Source organism: Acanthisitta chloris, unplaced genomic scaffold (assembly GCF_000695815.1).
Source record: "Acanthisitta chloris isolate BGI_N310 unplaced genomic scaffold, ASM69581v1 scaffold20991, whole genome shotgun sequence".
Taxonomy (NCBI): Eukaryota; Metazoa; Chordata; class Aves; order Passeriformes; family Acanthisittidae; genus Acanthisitta; species Acanthisitta chloris.
This window is the reverse complement of record NW_008654583.1, coordinates 45,959-65,709: the sequence shown is the minus strand read 5'-3', so window position 1 is coordinate 65,709 and position 19,751 is coordinate 45,959. Positions and strand designations below refer to the sequence as shown.

General features: G+C 37.5%; 1 protein-coding gene across 1 annotated transcript in view; it reads right to left on the bottom strand.

Annotated features, from left to right (window-relative positions):
• Positions 1-11,367: 11,367 nt before the first annotated feature.
• The window catches only part of SLC6A2 (solute carrier family 6 (neurotransmitter transporter), member 2), a 33,375-nt gene continuing 24,991 nt past the window's right edge, over positions 11,368-19,751 (bottom strand). The window contains exons 10-13 of the mRNA XM_009083592.1: positions 18,382-18,482; positions 16,280-16,447; positions 13,757-13,828; positions 11,368-12,176 (exon numbers count right to left, since the gene is read on the bottom strand). Of these exons, the coding sequence (XP_009081840.1) occupies positions 12,153-12,176; positions 13,757-13,828; positions 16,280-16,447; positions 18,382-18,482 (365 nt within the window). The 3' untranslated portion in view covers positions 11,368-12,152. The remainder of the gene's footprint in view (positions 12,177-13,756; positions 13,829-16,279; positions 16,448-18,381; positions 18,483-19,751) is intronic.

Below are 19,751 nucleotides of genomic sequence, written 5' to 3'. Positions count from 1 at the left end.
TGACTTAAAGACACAGCTTGAAATTCCTGGGCTGCTTAAGTGTTTCAAACCAGAGCAAGGCTGGTGTGGACTTCTGTGCGTTCTAGGTGGTGGCACTGGCACTCCACCAGCATCTAGGCTTTTTTGCTATTGTTTTGGATGAGACAGCTGGAAATTGAAGAACAGTTTGTTCTCTTCCAAAAATGGGCAATCAAAATTCTTATGTAGTTAATTCTCAGCTTTATTTACTATCCCAATAAGAATGAGGCCATTGAAGCCTAGAGAAACAGGAAGCCAAATGTAGTATTTAAATAATAAATAAATAAAAATCGGCTCTTTCTAACATTGCAGCTTCATAACCTTCAAATGCAGATGTAGATTATGGAATATTTTATGGAAAACTTAATGCTTCATTCTGTTCCAAAGGGTTTGCAGGTTACCTTTCTCTCATACAACTGCTCTATCTCTCTTAGTTGGCCCAGACCAAATGAGCTACAAGTGAGACAAGAGTCACTCAGCAGAGCTTATAGCCAGTCCATGTGTGCCATGGCCTTACTTCATTAATGCTGTGTGTTTAAAGGGCTCTTCCTTTGCTATGTGCAACCCCTTGAGATCTGTGTTTTCCTACACAGCCCTGCAATGCCTTTTCCCCCTTCATATTTGTCGTTACTGATGGTGAAAGCTTAGTGATGGCAGAATTAAAATTTGGCTGTTCAATCGATACACCCTTTACAGTCAGGTTTAATTAACTTCAAGGTGTGAAAGCAGAAGCTTAAGGCAAACTGTCAGTGACCTCTTAGCTGAACGTGAATGACTGAATATTGTTCAGCTCTCAAGACCAGGATTCTAATGAAGACAGTAGGTGGCAGAAAAATCAATTTGTTCTAGGAACTAAAACCAGGACTAGATCATTATCTTGAAGTTTGTGACTTTCCCTTCAGGCTCAAAATTCTGGTCTGTGGTTCCTTTAATGTGTGTTCTGGAAAGAAGTCAGGAAGTAGTTTAAATACATGTGTATTTGGTTGCAAGCAATTCACACATGTTTACCTTAAGCCTTGATTTAGGATAAACTTTCTTTCTCAAGGTGGGAGGAATTAGCCTTAGTTAAGTGTGTCTTACGAGGACAGGCTGAGAGAGTTGGGCCTGTTCAGTCTTGAGAAGAGGTGACTGAGAGGGACCTCATCAATGTCTGTCAGTATCTGAAGGGAGGGTGCCAGGGGCTGGAGCCAAGCAACAGGACCAGAGGCAATAGGCAAAAACCAATGCACAGGAAGTTCCACCTGACTCTGAGTAGATGACCCACTGTGGCCCCTTCCAACCTGAGCCATTCTGAGTCAGTACTATCAGAGAATTCTGCTACTGCAGGGGTAGAGATACTAGAAACACCTTTTCTTGTTTTGTGAAATTCCTCCTGACTACAATATTTGTTCATTTTTCCGAATTAGAGAAATGGGTGAAAATATGCAGTATCGATTATTTTGCATTTGAATTGTAATTGATAATTTCGGGTCATGTTCAATGTCAAAAACACCAAATTTCTTGAAATACTCTCATAAGCACCAGAGAATGAAGCATCAACCATCTCTTTGAAAGCTGGCAGTGTTTTTTCTCTGCCAGAAATTACAACTTTTTGCTATCTACATTTGATGAATTTCTGCTGTAATTGTCTGGGAAGGTTTGGGTAGAAGGTAATGAGTGAATAACCACTTAGACCAAGACAACAGTTTTGCTCTCTCTTTGTAAACTGTCATCTTCACATTGGTTAATGTTGTTGCAAATAGTTGCAGAAATATATGTAGAAGCATCTTCATGTTGATATTTGTGGAAAGCAAGTGCTTTTTTGGATAAAACTGAAAACCTAATTCTGAACATTAATTTCAGGAATTTATCAGAAATGATACTGTGTGTCAATTAGTCACAAGAACTTCAAGTGTTTCCTGAGCCTGTCTATGGAAAATTTGTGATCAGGAATTTAGAAAAAGTAGTATTGACCAACAATATTCCCTGCTTGATTGTTTTCTGGCTTTAGGAGAAAGAAAGGAAATTAAAAAATGGATTTTAATTTTAAAATGTTTCAGTCTTGTGTAAGTATCTTAAATTATGTTGTTTTTTTCTGAGTCTCGGTGACTACAAGTAATAAAACCCCAACACTGAATTTCTGAAAATGTATGCAGTGTCATGGATTTTGGTCAAAATTGATTTCTGTCTGTGTAACTTGAGAACTAAATCTTTATTGAATTGGAAATCAATGGCTTGACCATACATTTTGCCTGAAACAACAGTAACCTTCAGAACTTGATTTTAACATCACACTGAAGAAAGATAATTAATGGGTGAGTGAACTTTTAGTCTGCTTATGTGTATAAGGAGAAATTAAGGCCAGTAGGTGCTGGTGTTTAGCTTTTCACTTTGGTTCAGTGATGATGATTTACATCATGTGGAACAACTGTTCCTTAAAATGTGTAAATGTTTCCACAGAGACAATGTAGAAATCTAAGAAGAAAATATTGCCATATTTTGATTCTTTATTGCAAACCATGAGAAGAGGAGAAACTGTTTCAGTATGTATGGTTAGAGGTTGACTGATTCTCTGCACTAGGAAAAAAAGGTTGTGAGCAATAGATTCCACTCGTTCCTCTAGAAAATCTGGCACTTAGATGACTGAAATTTGAAGCATTGAGCTCTTCTGTGCTCTAATGGGTAATGCAGCCATGTGTCTGTGAAGTTCATCTAGCTTCAAATGCATCGAAAAATTTACTGGTTTAGTAAGTATTCCAGCTATAACTTTGAATATTTTTCTTCCATAACAATTAGAAAAATGGGCAAAGAAAAAGAACAGTTTATCTGTGAAGAATTTCAAACAGCATTGATATTTGTCAAAAAAAAAAAAAAAGAAGGAAAAAGCAGAAATTCTGGAAGACTGAAAAGGTTTATAGTTTACCTATCTTCCTTTGCCCAACAATTTTTCCTGTTACTGGCTAGTTTTGAATATCAAGTGGGCTTTGGATCTATTTGGCTGAATTTCTGCCCAAGCCAATGTGAATTAGCATTGTGGAAGTTGTGATGATCTGAAAATCAGGCAGTATTATGAAAATCTAAAGGCATACAGTGAGGATAAAACCTTAAAATAAAATCTTGCACTGATTCTAAAATGCTTTACAAGTAATCAACTCCCTTACCCTGATTAGCCATTGTGCTGAAAAATGAATTGATAGAGCATATGACAGTAAAGAATTATTTTGTTATTTGTGAGTCCATGTATTATTCTGGTGTCTTATCCTTTTAGCTCTTTGGATGTTTGAAAACACACTTCTTATTAATGTTTCTTTAATTGACAAAATGTATCAAGCTTCTGAATCACTGAAAAATTTGATAAGGAGCTGTCCTGACTGTACCATTCATGTTTTAGTTTCCAAAAATTCTCCAGGGTTTCAGAACAGCTTAGGAGCCATTAGGTGTAGAATAAATCCTGCTATATGAAAATTGAAGCCATTCTTAAGTTATTTCAGTTCTGCAATAAACTTTACAATGTTTCTGTATTGTCTAGAATATCTCAGCTGTTACCTGTGGTTTTGATTTCATATCAAGCTTTGCTTTTCAATATTTCACTCCATACACAAAGGGGCAGAGCAGCATATGTGTTCAGTCCTGTATGAGCTGAAAGAGAGGGTTTTGAAGGGACTAGCACCTACAGACCGATCTAAAGATGTTTGGTGGGTAAATTTCATACCTGTTTTATTTTTGCCTTTCATCTGTTTTAAATCTGACTCAATGAAAGGAAAACCCTTTCAGTTCTTAAAGGCTGAATGTTTAGGTCTTGTTCTTTCACCTCTGCTCATGAGGCAAGGCAGCTAAGCTGGAAATTCTATTTGTGCATTTTATTGTGTATTTCATTTTTTGTTTTGAAAAGAATGTTAATTTTGCTATGGAAATATTTGGGTTTAGCTTCTGCATTCAATATTTTTGCTTTGTCTTCAGCTATATGCATACACAAATCTGTGCCTCTAGGACAGAACACTTCTGTATTTTAAACCTCAGTTTTTCTTTCCTTATGTGTTTCAAGTGCTTAGAATGGCACTTTATTGATGTCAGAATTAGTCTGTATTTTTAAGACACATAAAACTTAGTGTTTCAGTCAGAAGAGAATGAATTCTCTAGAAAGATTATCCTGCAGGATTCTGAAAATTATCTATCACAAGAACTTAGTTAGTTACAGAACCTGCTGTGTATATTTATGTAACATCTCATCACATTGTTTGTACCTCTGCCCACAACTGAGGTTTTTCAGTCTGAAGTAAAAGCAGCTGTGCAGATTATGCTTGCGTTTGGCATAACACTTTTGGTTTTTGGTAGATACCAACTTTATGCAGCTCTAGAATGTGCAAATTTATTTTGAACGTGCAAGGGGAAGATATGATTGCTGTTCCCTTCAGCAATTTATTTGTGTATGTTTATGTAAATTAGATTACTCCTTTAACTGGCTCTATGTTGGCTCCAGATTGCTATTGTTGGATGAGGTGGATAGTTAGATTGAATGAGCTTCTTATAGGACCAGAAGATTGTGTTTTTGTCCTGTTACTATGAAATTTGAGAGCTGTGCTGCAGAATGCTAATGTTAAACATAATCTGATCTCTAGAATAATTCAGTGGAAAATACTAAATATTTGGATGCACATTCTGCCTGGGCCTATAAACTTCTGGTACGCTGCTATTTCTGTATTCTGAAGGAACACAGTGGGTGCTGCCATGCCATGGGGTTACTAATTTGATAGCAAGAGTATGAAGATGATTTTATGGGAAATGGTTGGACAGTAACTTGTGATAGCAGAGGGAAAGATTATATCGATGTAAGCAGAAAATTGTCATGATCGTTCTCTCTCTCTAAGTTAAATTTCAAATTTTATATTCACAACACTTCACATAGGTGGATACCTGATCCAGTTTTTCACGTGGATGTTCCATATGGAAATATAAGAAAATGGTTTAAGTTAAGTAAGTTAACTTAAGTAAAAAGAAAAAATAATTCATTGTTATCTATTCTTCCTTCACGTTGGATAAGAGTTGCCTTTTCCTTTTCCTTAATAATAATGTTCTTTCTTATGGCTATTCCTACTCACTGCAAAATGAATGACGTTGCCCAGGGACGTGGTGGCTGCCCCAGCCCTGGCAGTGTTCAAGGCCAGGCTGGATGAGCCTTGAGCAACCTGATCTAGTGAGGAGGTGTCCCTGCCCAGGGCAGGGGTTGGGACTAGATGATCTGTAAGGTCCATTCCAACCCCTAAATTCTATGATTCTGGGTGAAAGAAATTGCATATCAAAAGGAAACAATGTACCCTTAGGGAATTAGAGCTTCTGTGCTATGCATTTTGATTCATGTTCCTGAAAGGTCTTGATAAATTCCTTTCAATGTGTGGTTGTGAGAGCTTCACTGCATTCCTGTAACTATATTCCTGAAAGGAGCTCAGATGTAGAAATTAACCTGCTCATTGCATTGACACCACAAGGATGTGAATGATCTTGTAAAGGTTGAGAGCTATATAGGTTTCCTGCTTTGGGGATTTTTTTAGCTGCCTGCTAGTCTTTGGAGTTGGCTCAAAACCAGCATATAGAGGCTCTTTCCCAGTGCTGTCAGGTAGTTCTGCTCCAGAAATGCCAGTCCCTGGGAGGTAAGTGTGCCACCCCTGGGGAGATCAGTGCTGAGCCAAGGACCAGCTGGCCCTGCAGAGCTTTAGCCTGGAATTGCATTGATAACATGCAAAACTTTAATTTCAGCATTTAATTTACTGTCGTGAGTAAATTCTTGGTACATAAGACTTTTCTCTATACTCTTTGTATGTGCATATTTGTCAGGTTTTATTTAAATAATTTTATACACAATATTGGGATAATCTGTTACATTAATGCACAGCTTAAAACAGTTCTTATTTACACTGATCACAGAAAGACAGAGGTATGAGGACAAATACTTTACATTCACCATCTTTATCAGCATTGTAAGTATAGGTAACCAGCACACATCACACACATCCATATCCATATTTATAAGAAATGTAGTTGCTTCTAATTACACACATGGGCATGTAGGTGTCTCCCTTTGGAAAAAAAAAACCTAATGAAAAAAAATTTGAAATGCCATTTCCCCCAGATAACCAAAGACTTACAAACAAACAAAAAAAAAGGCACATGGACCTGCAGATTGCACAGTTAATGGAGTCAGGCATGGAAATGTGGTGGCTGTGTTTGGACACTTCTGGTCACTGGGGCACTTTGGAGAGTATTTTTACTAGTGGCAAGTTTTGAGCTCCTATGAAAACTTATTCCTGAAAACTGTGATGTGTTCTCTTGCTTTGGAAGTAGACCCACTGGACACTAACACGTTTGGTTTCAGTCATCTAACAACACAAAATTGCAGCCAAAGGATATTCTGAATTTTTTGGTTTTTTTTTTTTTTTAGAATACAAATTAAAAACACATGACTTCATTTTATGAGTTAAGGCAGCGATGGAGAATATTGTGCTACAATGTGCATTAGCTGTAGGTAATGTTCTATTCTCCTTTATCACATTTTTACATTTATAATCAAAGGCCAACATATTATTGAACTAGACTGGCTGACTACAAAATCTTATAATGGAGAGATAGGTCTTGTGTGATAACCTTGTTACATCAAAGTTGAATTTCTCGCCTTACAATATACACATATTTTATGAAAATTAAAAAAACTGGTAAAAAGATTAAAATATTTCCTATACAGAGGTACCTTTATCTAAGGTAAATTCTAGTCACTGCTATAAAAGGCATTAAAAATTAAGTAAAACACTGGTGTAAACCAAGTAAATGCTCACTATAAAGCTTTTATTTGTAAGGCAAATCTTCATCAGACCTATTAGAATTTATTTTCAAAATGTACTATTTGGAGGTTCTCCCTTTGCAACTGCTAATGCCCATAGCCAACGAGAGCTAAGTCTTGCAGATAGATTCACAGAGAGTGCAACATAAATTACAAATGCAGGTCACCTGCAAGTTTGAGGCGTCTTGGCAGTGACCAAGAAACAAGATGACACCTTTACAAGAGAGCCAGCTTAAGGCTTAGTAATTTTCTCAGTTCACTGAATCTGTTCCCTTATTAAAGAAATGAAGCAACTTATGTTTAGTATGGCAGCTAAAGAAACACCTTAAGAAAGGAGGAAAGCAAAGCACACAGGTGGCTCAATCTTGCTGTCAGTGCTTGGGCAGAAAAGACCCCCAGTTCTCATGGGAATTAATGCAGCCATGGTTAGTGCACATGAAGGCTCTGCTGCTGCTGAAGTCTCTGTTTTTCCCCTGCTCTCCTGAACTACTTGCATCTAGACACCTACAAATCCTCCTAAGGAGGAGTTTCACTGAATACAGCTGAGACATCTGTGTTACTTATATTCTTCTGGCTGTCTCCTGTTTCTCCATCTGCTTTTGCTGTGGCAGTCATGCAGTGATGGCAGTTTGTCTAAGCATATTCTGGTTTTAAATGGTGAAGGAAAACTGACCAAATGCTGGACCTAAAAGCAACTATATTGCACTGTTATGTTTGTCTACTGGTTGAAGTGTTTTTATTGGCCACCTAGTTCTCTGTCATAGTGTCTGATGCATGCACATGCACTTAAATTCAGTCTTAGGTAGTGAACAGTACCACTCTATCAATTAATCACCAGCTGAGGATCTTGGTCCTATGTCAAATTGATTTTTATTAGTAACAACGTGTAAAAATCTGGAAATTTTTGGTCTAGGAAAGGTTTCTCTGTGCGTGGCATAAATTATAAGTCTTGTCATTCCCTAGTTAAACTTAAGCAGGCAAAACCAAGTAATTGTACATCTAATCACAGCATGTGCCTGGTTGGTCAGTCCATTTTACTGCTCTGAGAGGCTCAGAGTTCACGCATGATTTCTACAGGTAGACTATATACTTTCTAATGTCTAAACCCTTCAGGCCCATTTTAAAATGTTTTAACAGGGCTCTGCAAAGAAAACATTTTTAAGTCTCATCTCTCTTGAAATTGCTGATCTATGGTTTTAATTTGGTTCTTAGGAAAGAAATTCTTAAACATTTGCCATGCCTCATGAAAGTTGGTGAAGCAGCCCAGGCTATGAATGAGAGCTATCTACTGCCATAAAAGCAAGTATCTGCTAATTAATGCTGTATGAATTGGAAGAACTGCAAAAGAGACATTAAAAGCAAAAGAACTTTTGACGTGGCCTCCTACAAACTAGCAGTACAAAATAAACTTAATTCATGTCAAAACAATAGCATAAGAAGTGAATGTATATACAAAATGTTTGGGTTTGACCTTTTTAAATAATAAGACTTAAATGGTATTTTGCTGAGAATAAATTACCAATTATAGGAAATTTCCTCTGGGAAAATTACATACAACATACATTGCACGTGCAGTTAAGGAACATGCACAATAGTAACAGCCAAGTATTTCTCCTACATTCTATATTTAAAATATCATGTTTGATCCTGGATATCCTGCAGAATCCCTCACTATGGTAAGATGTCTTTTAAGTGTTGCCAGGGTGTGTGTCTCAGGACATGACGGAACACAAGAAGGACTGACAAAAAAAGATATGGGTCAAACTCTAAAGAGCACTAGTGATTTTTGGACTATTGCCCATGAAAGACCTGCTGTTTCTTCCAGAAATCAAAATCTACAGAGTTTTGCTAACGTAGCTTTCGAACATTACCAACCATGTGAAGAATTGCCCTGATGAATGACAGCAGGGAGGGGTACAAAAAGAGAATGGAGAATCTCTTGGTGCTAACTAACTTTCTGTGGATTGGTGAAACACTATGGGTCACAGGCAGGTCTTTTTCTCTGGTCAAAAGGAAGGTCAGAAGAGAGATGCTAAGGCCTCACAGCTGCTTCCTTTATCAGATTAAGAAAAGGCTTTCAAGAAAGTATTTTTCTAGAACTGTCAAATGAGCTGTTTAATTGCTTCACTGAACTCTTCCCGCTGGCTTATTACCAAAACAGTCAACATAATTAGCCAGCAGATGATACTGTGTCTTGACTAAGCTCGAACCTAAAGTTTTCTTCTTTTGGCAGTGGTCTGCTTACTCAATCAATATATACTTGCCATTCCACAGGGATATCTGGGAGAGCACCATTCCCCAGAGTGGTTCTGTTCCCATAATTGGTATTGCTAAGGGAAAGTGTGAGCTGCTGGGCTGAAAATTCAAGACAGAGTTAGAGGAAGACTTGCAGTTAAACCACATAGGTGATAAGGATCTGACTGGTTCGTTTGCTTTAACTGCAAGTTCAAACTACAAGTGTTTGAACTGAAGGGAGATGAATATCTTAGTGGCATTTGATATTTTCCGTGTTGAAAATGTATTTGGGAACTCAAAGCAGGTACCTAAGAGGAGGTGGGTGCCAGCACTATGGCTTCTTATTGGACTGTCTGTCCCATACCACTGAGTGGAGGAAAGGAATATAACCTGGTCTTCAGGAAAGTCTTTGTCATTTGAATGGATGCTAGTTTGGGTCTATCGCCATCGTTTATCATCCAAGAGTCATGAGGTAGTTCATCATCTTATTCTGTGGAAAATTGAAGACATTGTTCTTTTTCTCTGGGACAGAAGTCAAAGTATTTTTGAGGAGACTTTCTTTGGGTAACATCTTGAACTTCAAGTCTAGCTATGCACTCATGCACTGCGTATTGTCTGTTTCATTCAGACTGATTCTGGTAATAACATTCCTGCCTTCTCTGATTCGACTGTTGTCTTCTGTATAGATTGCAAGTTCTTTACCTATAAAACCTCAGAACAGGGTGGCAATAGTGCAACGGAGTCCTGAGCTATAAATACTACACTAAACCCACAAAGTTATACCGCAATAGAAATAAAAATAATGTAGCAGGTAATTTGCCTTGGGAGTCGGTATTAAAAATGCAATCAAACCCGAACGTGCTGGGTAAAGCTGATTTCACTCCCAAGCTAAGATAATTCTGCTCCAATTTCAGTGCAGAGCAGAGTAGTATTGAAATGTAGCTTTTCCTGCATGAGTTTTTCTATGCAGGTGGTGGTGATGGGGTGTGTCATGAGTGAACACTGATGCAGGTTTTTAGCATTTCCAGTCATAGTAAACCAATGTGTAATGTGAGAAGCTATCAAAGTTCCATGTTAAACAGCCCCCAAGAATTTCAAAACTTGGTAATTACATCTATGCTAAGAAGCTTTTGAGCCATGCCAAGCCAGTGACTGAAGCAGCTGTATTGTTGAAAAGTAAGCTTTATAACAATTAAAAGAGTCTCATGAAGTTCAGGAAATAATAAAAACGTGATTAACTGTGAAGGTGGTGGGATGACCTTTTGGAAACCTCCAACATGTTTTCACTGTTTAGCCTCTTGTGTAATTGCAGCAGTAGGACCACAACATTTGGAATTCCTTTATTATTGAAACATATTTAATAACAGGGTTTAAGCAGCTGTTGGCCATCAGTTGGGCCAGAAAATATGACTTTCTTTATCACTAGAAGAAAGTATCCTTTGGGTTTCAAACCCTGTTTAAATAAAACTACTACTTGTCACAGAGATTCTTTAAGAAAAGGACAATACTTGATACGTTCTGAAGTACTGAATATGTTGGAGGAAAAGGATGAATAAGGGGAGAAATTTCTGTTATTTTGAACAGAAATCAATGTTAAATAGAAAAAGGCAAAATCATTTTGGACTTTTTAAATTGGGCTATTTTAAAAAAAGAAAAAACCAACGAAAATAGTTTTATAAATAAAAGGCCCATCCTTTTAAAAGGTCTATTTAAAAAGAGGAAGCACTACATACAGTTAAAGGATAAGCTGAATTTAATGTATAGAGACAAAAAAATACAGAGGTAATGTCCAGAGGTAAACTCTGGCTTGGATCCAGCTGAGAAGCTACTGCCTCTAAAAATCACTATAGATTTGGTGATAAATAATTACAAGAAATAACTTAAAGCTACTGAATGTAGTGATCACTGGAAAGGTACTACAGTGATGAGTGACCACAGAATAAGAACAGCACCCAAATGCAGAGTTTGTTCTGTATCTTCTACCTTGCATAATACTACTAGAGAGAAGAGCTGGAATAGGCTTAGAGAGCTGTGTGCCTAAAATAGCCTTTTAAATTATTCAACACAATCTTACTATGTTTTGGTAGGTGAATCCAGGTTAAATTATAATAATAGCATGTTCACAGCAGGAGGATAAAGCCTGAAATTGGTATTTTTATGCCACTGGGTAATTATATAATTCTAAGAATTATCTCTTTCTATGTATTCTACATTCTTTATTTGGGAAAAAATATCACAAAAAGATGAAAAGCTGTCTGTTAGGATGTAACTTTCATACTTAGATGGAACAGGAGTATGGATCATATGATAATGCCATTTCAATTGTTGATACAAAGGAATATATTTTTCATGAAGCACAGTGTGGTATTAAGCTGTGTTCTGGACTAGTAGCTGTAACAGGAATTCTGTTCCTGCTGCTCTTCAGCTTGTATAATTAAACTGGGCAGAAAATGGCATAGACATATAGAGCAAAAGACAACATTCTTCACTGAGAGAAGAAACTAGTAACAAACCACTGAAAATGAAGCACTGAGTCTTCACTTCAGAAGGGATGCAAACTCATATCCCAAAGGATAGTATGGCAAGGAAACTGATGACATGAGTAGATAGTTAAAATTGCTCTTTCCTCGTAATTGAGAGATACTCTTTCCTTAGATCTAAGAACGTTCAGGTGGTGTTGGTTTAAAATAGGTTGTGGCATGAATATCTGAATTAATTATTACTGTCAGAAAAGTTAAATTCGCTTCTTCACAATAAAAGAGCATTTAACTTATGCTGATTGCTTTTTTTTCCTCTGCTCCCCCCTCCTCCACTTCTGCCAATAGCAAAACTCACAAGTTTTGGTCATGTAGGGATCTCATGGCACCAAAGGATGCAAGAAAAATTAAATGGAGTCTTTAAAGATCATTTGAAGCCGAGTAATAGAAGGGAGGCATTGACAGAGAGAGCAGATGTCTTCCCTCAAAGAGTCAGTAGATAAGCTCTGAGCCAGCCAGGTCCAAGCATAATTGAGGGAGCTTTGAACTTGACTTTTCCATATTCTCAGTTTAGCTTAACCTGTTGGGCTTTTTCCTCGACCTGTTGGTTGTCATATTGTTAGCCAGTGTTGGAGCTGTAAGGAAACAGAAGTAGCTGTTAAATAACAATATTGATTCAAATGATGACACTTAGAGCTATATTAGTTAACAAATCGAGAGGTACAAAGAGGTTTGAAAATAATGGATAGATCACATAACTAAGTTTCTGTGCATTTCAGTTTGCGGTGAGACATGTGCTGAATCTAAAAGATACTTAGCCAGCTCTCAGTTCAGTTTTAATATTTAGAGCGGATGAACATGTATGGGAATAAAATATTTCTATTTGGTAGACAATGTTTTGTTTACATACTGAAACAGTGTGAACAAAACACCAACTGTGCTTTATCAATAACAAAGCCATTCTTAGCTATCCATTGAAGCTGGCGATTAAAATTAAATTAGAATTAACATGCCCTTGTGGTTGGCATAGTTTGAGGTATCACTGTGAGTTTACTCTTGAGGACAGTCTTTTCAAATTTACGTGAAATTAATGTGCTTCTTTTTGGCCATTATAGATTTGGGTTCAGAAAACGAGTGCTGTGTAGGAATGACTGTTTATACATAGTCCTTTCACACAGGAACATCTGCCTCTGGAAAAAAAAATTACTTACAGCTGGAACATTAAATCCTCTGACAACTGAGGGCAGAAACAGGCGAAAGAGGAGGCAGGAAGAGGTGCTATGTTATTACATATTCTTGGCCACATCAAATAAATTGTGGTCATGAAACAGGAAGCCTTTTCTTCCTGCTTTCATTCTGCCTCTCATAAATCTACACTTGGATTATTTCCTTTAAAATTCAAAATTATACTTCAAACAGTATTTTTCAGAATAAGCAAAAGGCAGATTTATTTTTTCAATATCAACATAGAAACCCTCCCTACAAAATCTGGGTCATGTTTGCAGAGGTGTGCATAATTCCAGTTGCTTTCAACTTTGAAGACAGAAAGTGGTCCAGCATGAATGCTGATAAGTGTAACAAGCTTCATATTTGCATCCTTTTTATCTTCTACAAAAAGCAGTTTATTTCAATAAGCTCATTTTATTTGCTAAAAGGAAAGCAGTATTTGGGAACTTAGAGCATATTTTTCACAGCTGAAGAAGTCTCCAGCAGTGTTTTCAGTCAAGTGTAGGCCTGTGGGGAAAGTCTATTCCACAAAACCTAGCATGTTATTTCATCATGGCCATTATAGCTAAGCTCTGGATGTTTGTTTTGTTTTTTTTACCATGTGTTGTGGGACATAGCTGCAGGTTTGGAACATGACTTGAGATTGCTGTGCAGTAACTGAATGAGAGGTCATGACCTGTTCAAATGCACATCACAGTTTGGAAATACCTTTGTCTCTTGGTGAGATGTCACTGTGCTCAAATATAACCTAAAATACTGGATTTGGGTGATCTGTAAAGTTGTGGCTTCTCCTTAGTCAAAAAAGGAAGGTGCCAAAAGCCTTCCAACAGAGTTGATGGTACTGAGCTTCCTGCATCTTGTCATGCTGGCAGAAATAAAGAACTACAGACCTGCAAAGGCATGAGGACATTGGGACAAACCTGCAGTTGTTGCTAAAGACAGGAAAGGGTTGGTATCAGGAGAAGAGGCATATGAAAGGAGTACAAACCTTAAACTGCCTGACATTTCCTTGAGCCACGAGTTGATGCTCATTTTCAGGTGTGATGCAGTAAGCTAGTCTCTAAACCAGAGAGGAAGAAGAGGAAAAAGTCAGCCATATGAAGTGGGATTATGTATGTAATCCCCAATCTATAACGGGGAAGAAGTATGAACTTTATTTAAAATGGTAACTTAAACCTTTAATATCACTGCATCATGTGCCTTTAACTTAGTCACTGAGAGAACAAGCCTATTGTAAGCCCTTGGGTGTTAGCCTTTAATATAAGAAGCAACAGTAGAAAGTTTATGCAAATACTAAGTCCAAATATTTAGCAAGTGCATATGGAAAAGAACATCAGGGACCAGTTGGTATCACAGGCCTTACATCCCCTTAATTCAGGCTTTTCTGTAAGTGCTGTAATAGAGTTGGTCAGTCCCAGAGTGGAAGGAGATACTATTTCCCAGCTCATCTCCCTTGCCTACCTGATGCTGTGCCCTTTGAGATCACGCGTAGATTTTGTTTTATCAGAAACTTTCAAGCAATTTAAGGAGTTTCCATTAGACTAAGGGCATAACTTTTCCCATACTTCTAAGAGCCACAATTTCATATCTTAACATAGTTATCTGGATGTAATATACTAATGTTTTGCTATAATTCTCAGGGGGAAACCAGTGAGTTGCTGTTTATAGGAGCAGTAATAGCCAAACCAGAACTTGCTAACACTACAAAATGAATGAGAGAATGTGGTTTTGGCCAAAGGCTTCTGCATCCCCATGTCAGTAAACTTGAACAAGCAGGCAAAAGCCTGATGAGTCAATACAAATTATTCTTTAACACTTAGATGCTTCTAGAAAATAGGTTGGTAAACTCCTTGGAATGGAATGAAACAAAGGGCTTATAGAATGGCTGGAAATGAGAAGTAGACATTGTGTACAACATTGGGATGTCAGAGCTGCTGAAAGCAGGGCAGCTGAAGAGGAGTTCCCACTTTGGAGTGCCTTTCTGAGGTGAACATTAAATGAGGTGACTGAGTGTTTCAGAAACAAGACCTTTGGAACTGCCAGGTCAGCATGAGGGGCATGTGACCTATCTGTGTAAAGGCTGAGATGTTATTTTCTGCTTAGTTCTCTGTGTGGTGGTGGTTCAGTGATTTGCCTAAGAGCATAAGTATCTTGCTGGACTACTGTGCAGCTCTGGCTGTAGAAAAGTAAAGGTATAAGAAAGGGAGTCCAGATTAGGTTATAAAATTATGACATGTGATGGGCAAAAAATTGATTCTGTACAATAGTGAGGAGTCTTCTGAGCACCATTAGAGGTTTTAAGACTCTAGATAATTTACTATGACAGTGATGGCAAAATTAATATAATGGTAAAAATGATGCAGTTAGTGAACCTTAATCCCCTACCATTTTGATCTGATAAATAAAGAAAAGTGCAGGGGGGTGAACTGTCAGGAAATAGGATGTATTTTTTCCCAGAGAAACAGGCTCTTTTAAACAGAATTAATACATTAATTTTGCACATAAACATATAAATGAAATTAAAAGGACACTATTGAGTGTCCTTAAACCTCTTCCTGTTAGGCAAATCAATAGAATAAGATGGTCACAAATAGTTTTTTCCCTCAGTTTCTTTATTCAGTGCACACAGTAGGCTTATTATGCATGAAGTGAGTTTATGCAGTGCAAGATGCTGCTGACTAGTACCCTGGTTCTTCTTCTTAAGTAGTTTAAGGCAACAGGCTCTATGAGAACATAAGAAGCATCTATATCAGAATTTTTGTTGATTTCCACATCTATTTCACCACCTTGGTCTAGATTGACTCCTAAGTTTTTTTCAAGCATTCTGATATGCAGAATGTTGAAATGGTTCCCGTAAAATAGACAATAAATATTTGTCCGAGAAAATCAAATCTGAGGTGGCTGCTGTTAAAGACAGAATATTGGGCTAAATGGATCTGTTGCTGTGACCCAGTAAGGCATTTCTTCTGTCTGTGCTGGATGCTCATTAGATGAGGAAAGGCTATTCTGGACACAGAACTCCCTGAGGGACACATCCCACCCTTCCAGCCTGTGCGTACATGTTTAGGGACTTACAATGCTAAAATAGGAGAGGTCTGAATTAACTTTGTACATGCAACAGTTTACACTCCAGTACAGAGTGATAAAACAGACCTTGGACGGAACTCTGTTCAGGCAGAACTGTGTGAAGACCATACCTCAGAGCAGAATATGAAAATACCATAAATTGTATATTATTTGTTAAGGAATAATTTAATCTCATAAACCTGATTAGTTACATACATCAAAAATAAATTTTCAATGTATTATGGTGCTGTCTGGAAAGCTAATTTCTACCTAGAAACTCAAACATCATGCCGTAATCCTACCTCAAAACTCTGATCTGTCTGACGGATGGATTCAAAAGGTCACTTGTAAGTAATAAGTTCCAGGAGTAAGAGAAACAAACTGCCAACTTAGATCCAGCCATTTCATTTCACATTTCATGACATTTGATTAGTGTTCCACTTACTTCTTTAAAGGTCCCACGCACATTCAAAAATTTATAGATAATATAGGCAGGCACAAGTATCATTGAAGATAATGCTATTCCCCAGCCAATGCGATTTGCCCACAGAGGGAAGGTGTAGTCATCATAGGTCAGAGGTTTGAAATTTATTATGCTGACTATCACGACAAACTAGAGGAGAAAGTATAAAACAAAGCACAGTTTTAAGACGAAGGAGCTTACTGGAAAACTGATTCCATGTGTTCTGCTAGGCAGCCACCCTAAGGTGTATTTCAAACCAGCTTTGCTAGTCCCCTGCAGTCAATACTTTGTGCTACTTACTGCTTAACCTCTTGAAGTTCTTGGGGTGTTTACTAGTATTACCAGTTCATTTTAGCTACTGTGGACACAGATGATTTGAAATTTTAGTGGGAAGATCAGGTGATTGTTTGCTACTGCCTCATTTAGACTAGTGTTAAAGATGTAAAAAATGGATTCTGTAGTGAAGAAAAAGCTGCAGCATCTAGTGCTTTTCCCTTCTTTGTTTTCCAGAGACATTATGTTTCATTTTTTCAATGAGAGGCATAATGCAAACTCCAGCATGATACATTCACTGAAGAAAGGTGAAGTAGCCTTAAGGCCTGGAAAACAAAGCTGTTTTTTTCTTCTTGCATTATCCTGCTCAGTACTAGGTGCAAGAAGGAAAAAGTGGGGTACCACCTTACTTCCCTCCTGGTAAATCCATATGGCTTGTGTAACATGCACAGTTCCTTGATTTGGTTCTCTGGCCTGTACATTCTGCTCCATACAGCAGTTTCAAATTGGAGTATTTTGAGCCTAGGGTTTCAAAGGCTACACAAGGAGACTAATGGTGTGAGTTAAAGGAAGTTGATAGTGTGAAATCTGGTTAGAAAAATACTAGTTCTGTTTTAAAGTTTTACTTGGGATTGTGTACATAGCTGCAGACTGTGGAGAAATGGCTTCAAGTGCTTCCAGATTAAAAAAAAAAAGTATGCACTGTGATGGCTGAAAGATACAGGCTAGTATTTACAGGTTTTGATAGGGAGGTACTGGGGCCATTTCACCAAGAAATCTTTAACTGCCTGAAGGTTAGACTGACAGAACTCCACCTTTCTCTAGCTAGATGGCTAGAATTCTCTCTTTGTAAAATTTAAATTTTCAACAGCCTCCTTGTGGCAAAATCTAAGGATGCTTGTTGCAGCATTTTTCCATTTGACTCGAGTCAGCCTCCTTGTAGTGCTTCAGGATAGAGTTCCATACAAGTTTCTTTATAGGCTTGTGTTTAAAAGGGTAATTACTACATGCTTGGTAGGTGCTTATGGATGAATTTGGGTCATAAGCTTTTATATTAAAATAAAAAGGTGGGCCTGTCATAAAAACCTACCCAGTGTATCTTTCCAGCGCCCATACTGCTTTAAGAAGGCACAACTCTAACGCAATAGTCTCCTAAAATCATAGCTAGATCAAATTTCCATGTTATCCTGACCTTTTGATTTACAAATATTCATAGGAAAAGATTTCAATATAAAACTGTAGTTTAGTGCTGAATCTAACCTTTGCATAAAGCAACCAAATTCACACATTGGGATTTTTTTTTCCCAGATGCAATGAAACTCTTGTTTTTCACAACAGGCACCTTACAAGGGGTATTTAATATGTCTTTTCAGCATTTCACATAGCTAATTAGTGGGTGTAGTCACACATTCATTTTTTTTAAGGTGTCATTCCACAATTTGGGGATCTTGGTGTTCTTGCTAACAGTCTGGCTAGTTTATTTTCCCAAGAGAATGGTTTGTGTTTAATGAGTACAGGTTCTGGGGGACAGGGAGGACACTGCCTAAGTGTTGAGTTCCCCAGAAAAGCTGCTTTCTTAAAACAAAGGAATGGAAGAAGATCACAGCCACAATTAACTTCTCTCACAACTGAAATGTATTATCCAAAATATAACCAATGCCAATGAGGAGAAAAAAGAGCTAAATTGGAGTGTCTTCTATTCATGCTGACAATATCTGGCACAGCAATGAGTATCTTGCTCTTGGTGTCGTATGTTCCGGGAAGCAGCACACTAGCATTCTTTCCATGATGAAATAATTATCAACACTTACCAATAAAAAAGCAGGGCTAACAAATTTCCAGCACAGTCTCCAGTAGAGGCCTGGTTTGAAGCCCATCATTTGCTGGATATCTTCACTGAATCTGTCCACACCTAGAATGGATGTGAACATGAGACTGACGTAAATCTAAACTGATGAGATGTTGGAGTACCCAAACCATCTTCTTTTTCAGAAAGCAGACATGAATGACTTCCAAATCAGGAGATATATGAAATAATGACATTGATTTCCTTTCAGTGACTCGATGTGTCTTTGACATCACTGTATCCAAGACTTAGATGCCTGTGAGCACTTCAGGCCTGTTGCAGATAGCATTACCATGGAAAAGTGGCATTCTGCAGATATCTAAAAGTTGTGAATGGGACACAGTTTTTTTAATAGCTGTGGACTGTTGTAACCTACTTACTTCAAGCTGCTAAGAGTGCAGGGAAGGAAAATTTAGACTTTTACCTACACAAACTACTTACTGATAGTGAGGCAGATCTGTAAGATTTATAACTTGTCAAAGGAGAATTCTTTGTTCCACTTAATGGCATACTCACCTTCCAGGATTTCACTGAATACCACAGAATATTCATTATGCCTATTACAAATACCATGTCATATTTTATCATGTTTCCAAGGAACTAGGGTGATGCTGTTTCTGTACAGTGTACATATGCACAAGACTATATCATTTTAGAATGGGATGGTTATCAATGATATAAGATGTGGAAATACTTCTTTTTAAAGAAATTCTTTCTTTGAAAGGAAGACAGTCTTTAACTTTACGGCTTAGAGACACTGCCTCACAGAAGATCTCTCTTGTGTATCTGTCATGTCAGACTAATTGTCTATAATTTATTATACTCAGTGTGTTCAGAATTTTTACTTTTAATCCTGAACCTCATTAGGTAAACAGCAGAAATGCAGCTTTGTGCCATGAATATTTGTTCATTAGAGAGGATGTACAGCTTTCCATAATGATTGTTTCTCTTCATGTGGATCAGTTCAGTAGAATTTATTTAATGTATTTAAAGTATATAGTTGGAACAGCTTAAGTTAGTCATTTACATGGAATGAGGATGCAAAATATTCCCAGGGTCTGGACATTTGAGAGTAAATGTCTCTTTGATTTCCACCCCCCAATATTATCTACAGGTGAAGAGAAGTAGCCAAAAGGATCTGCAAATGCTCTTTAAATTTAATCTGATTCTGTTTGCAGTGCCTTCTGTGAACTTTAAAGTGACTGAATTTCAACTGCTATGAATACTGACTGAAATTTATCATTGTGTAGAAGGTCAAAGACAAGGACTAGGTATCTCAAAAAATTTTAGTCATAGCTTTCCAGAGAGATGCACATAGAGCTCCAACAGTGCTTG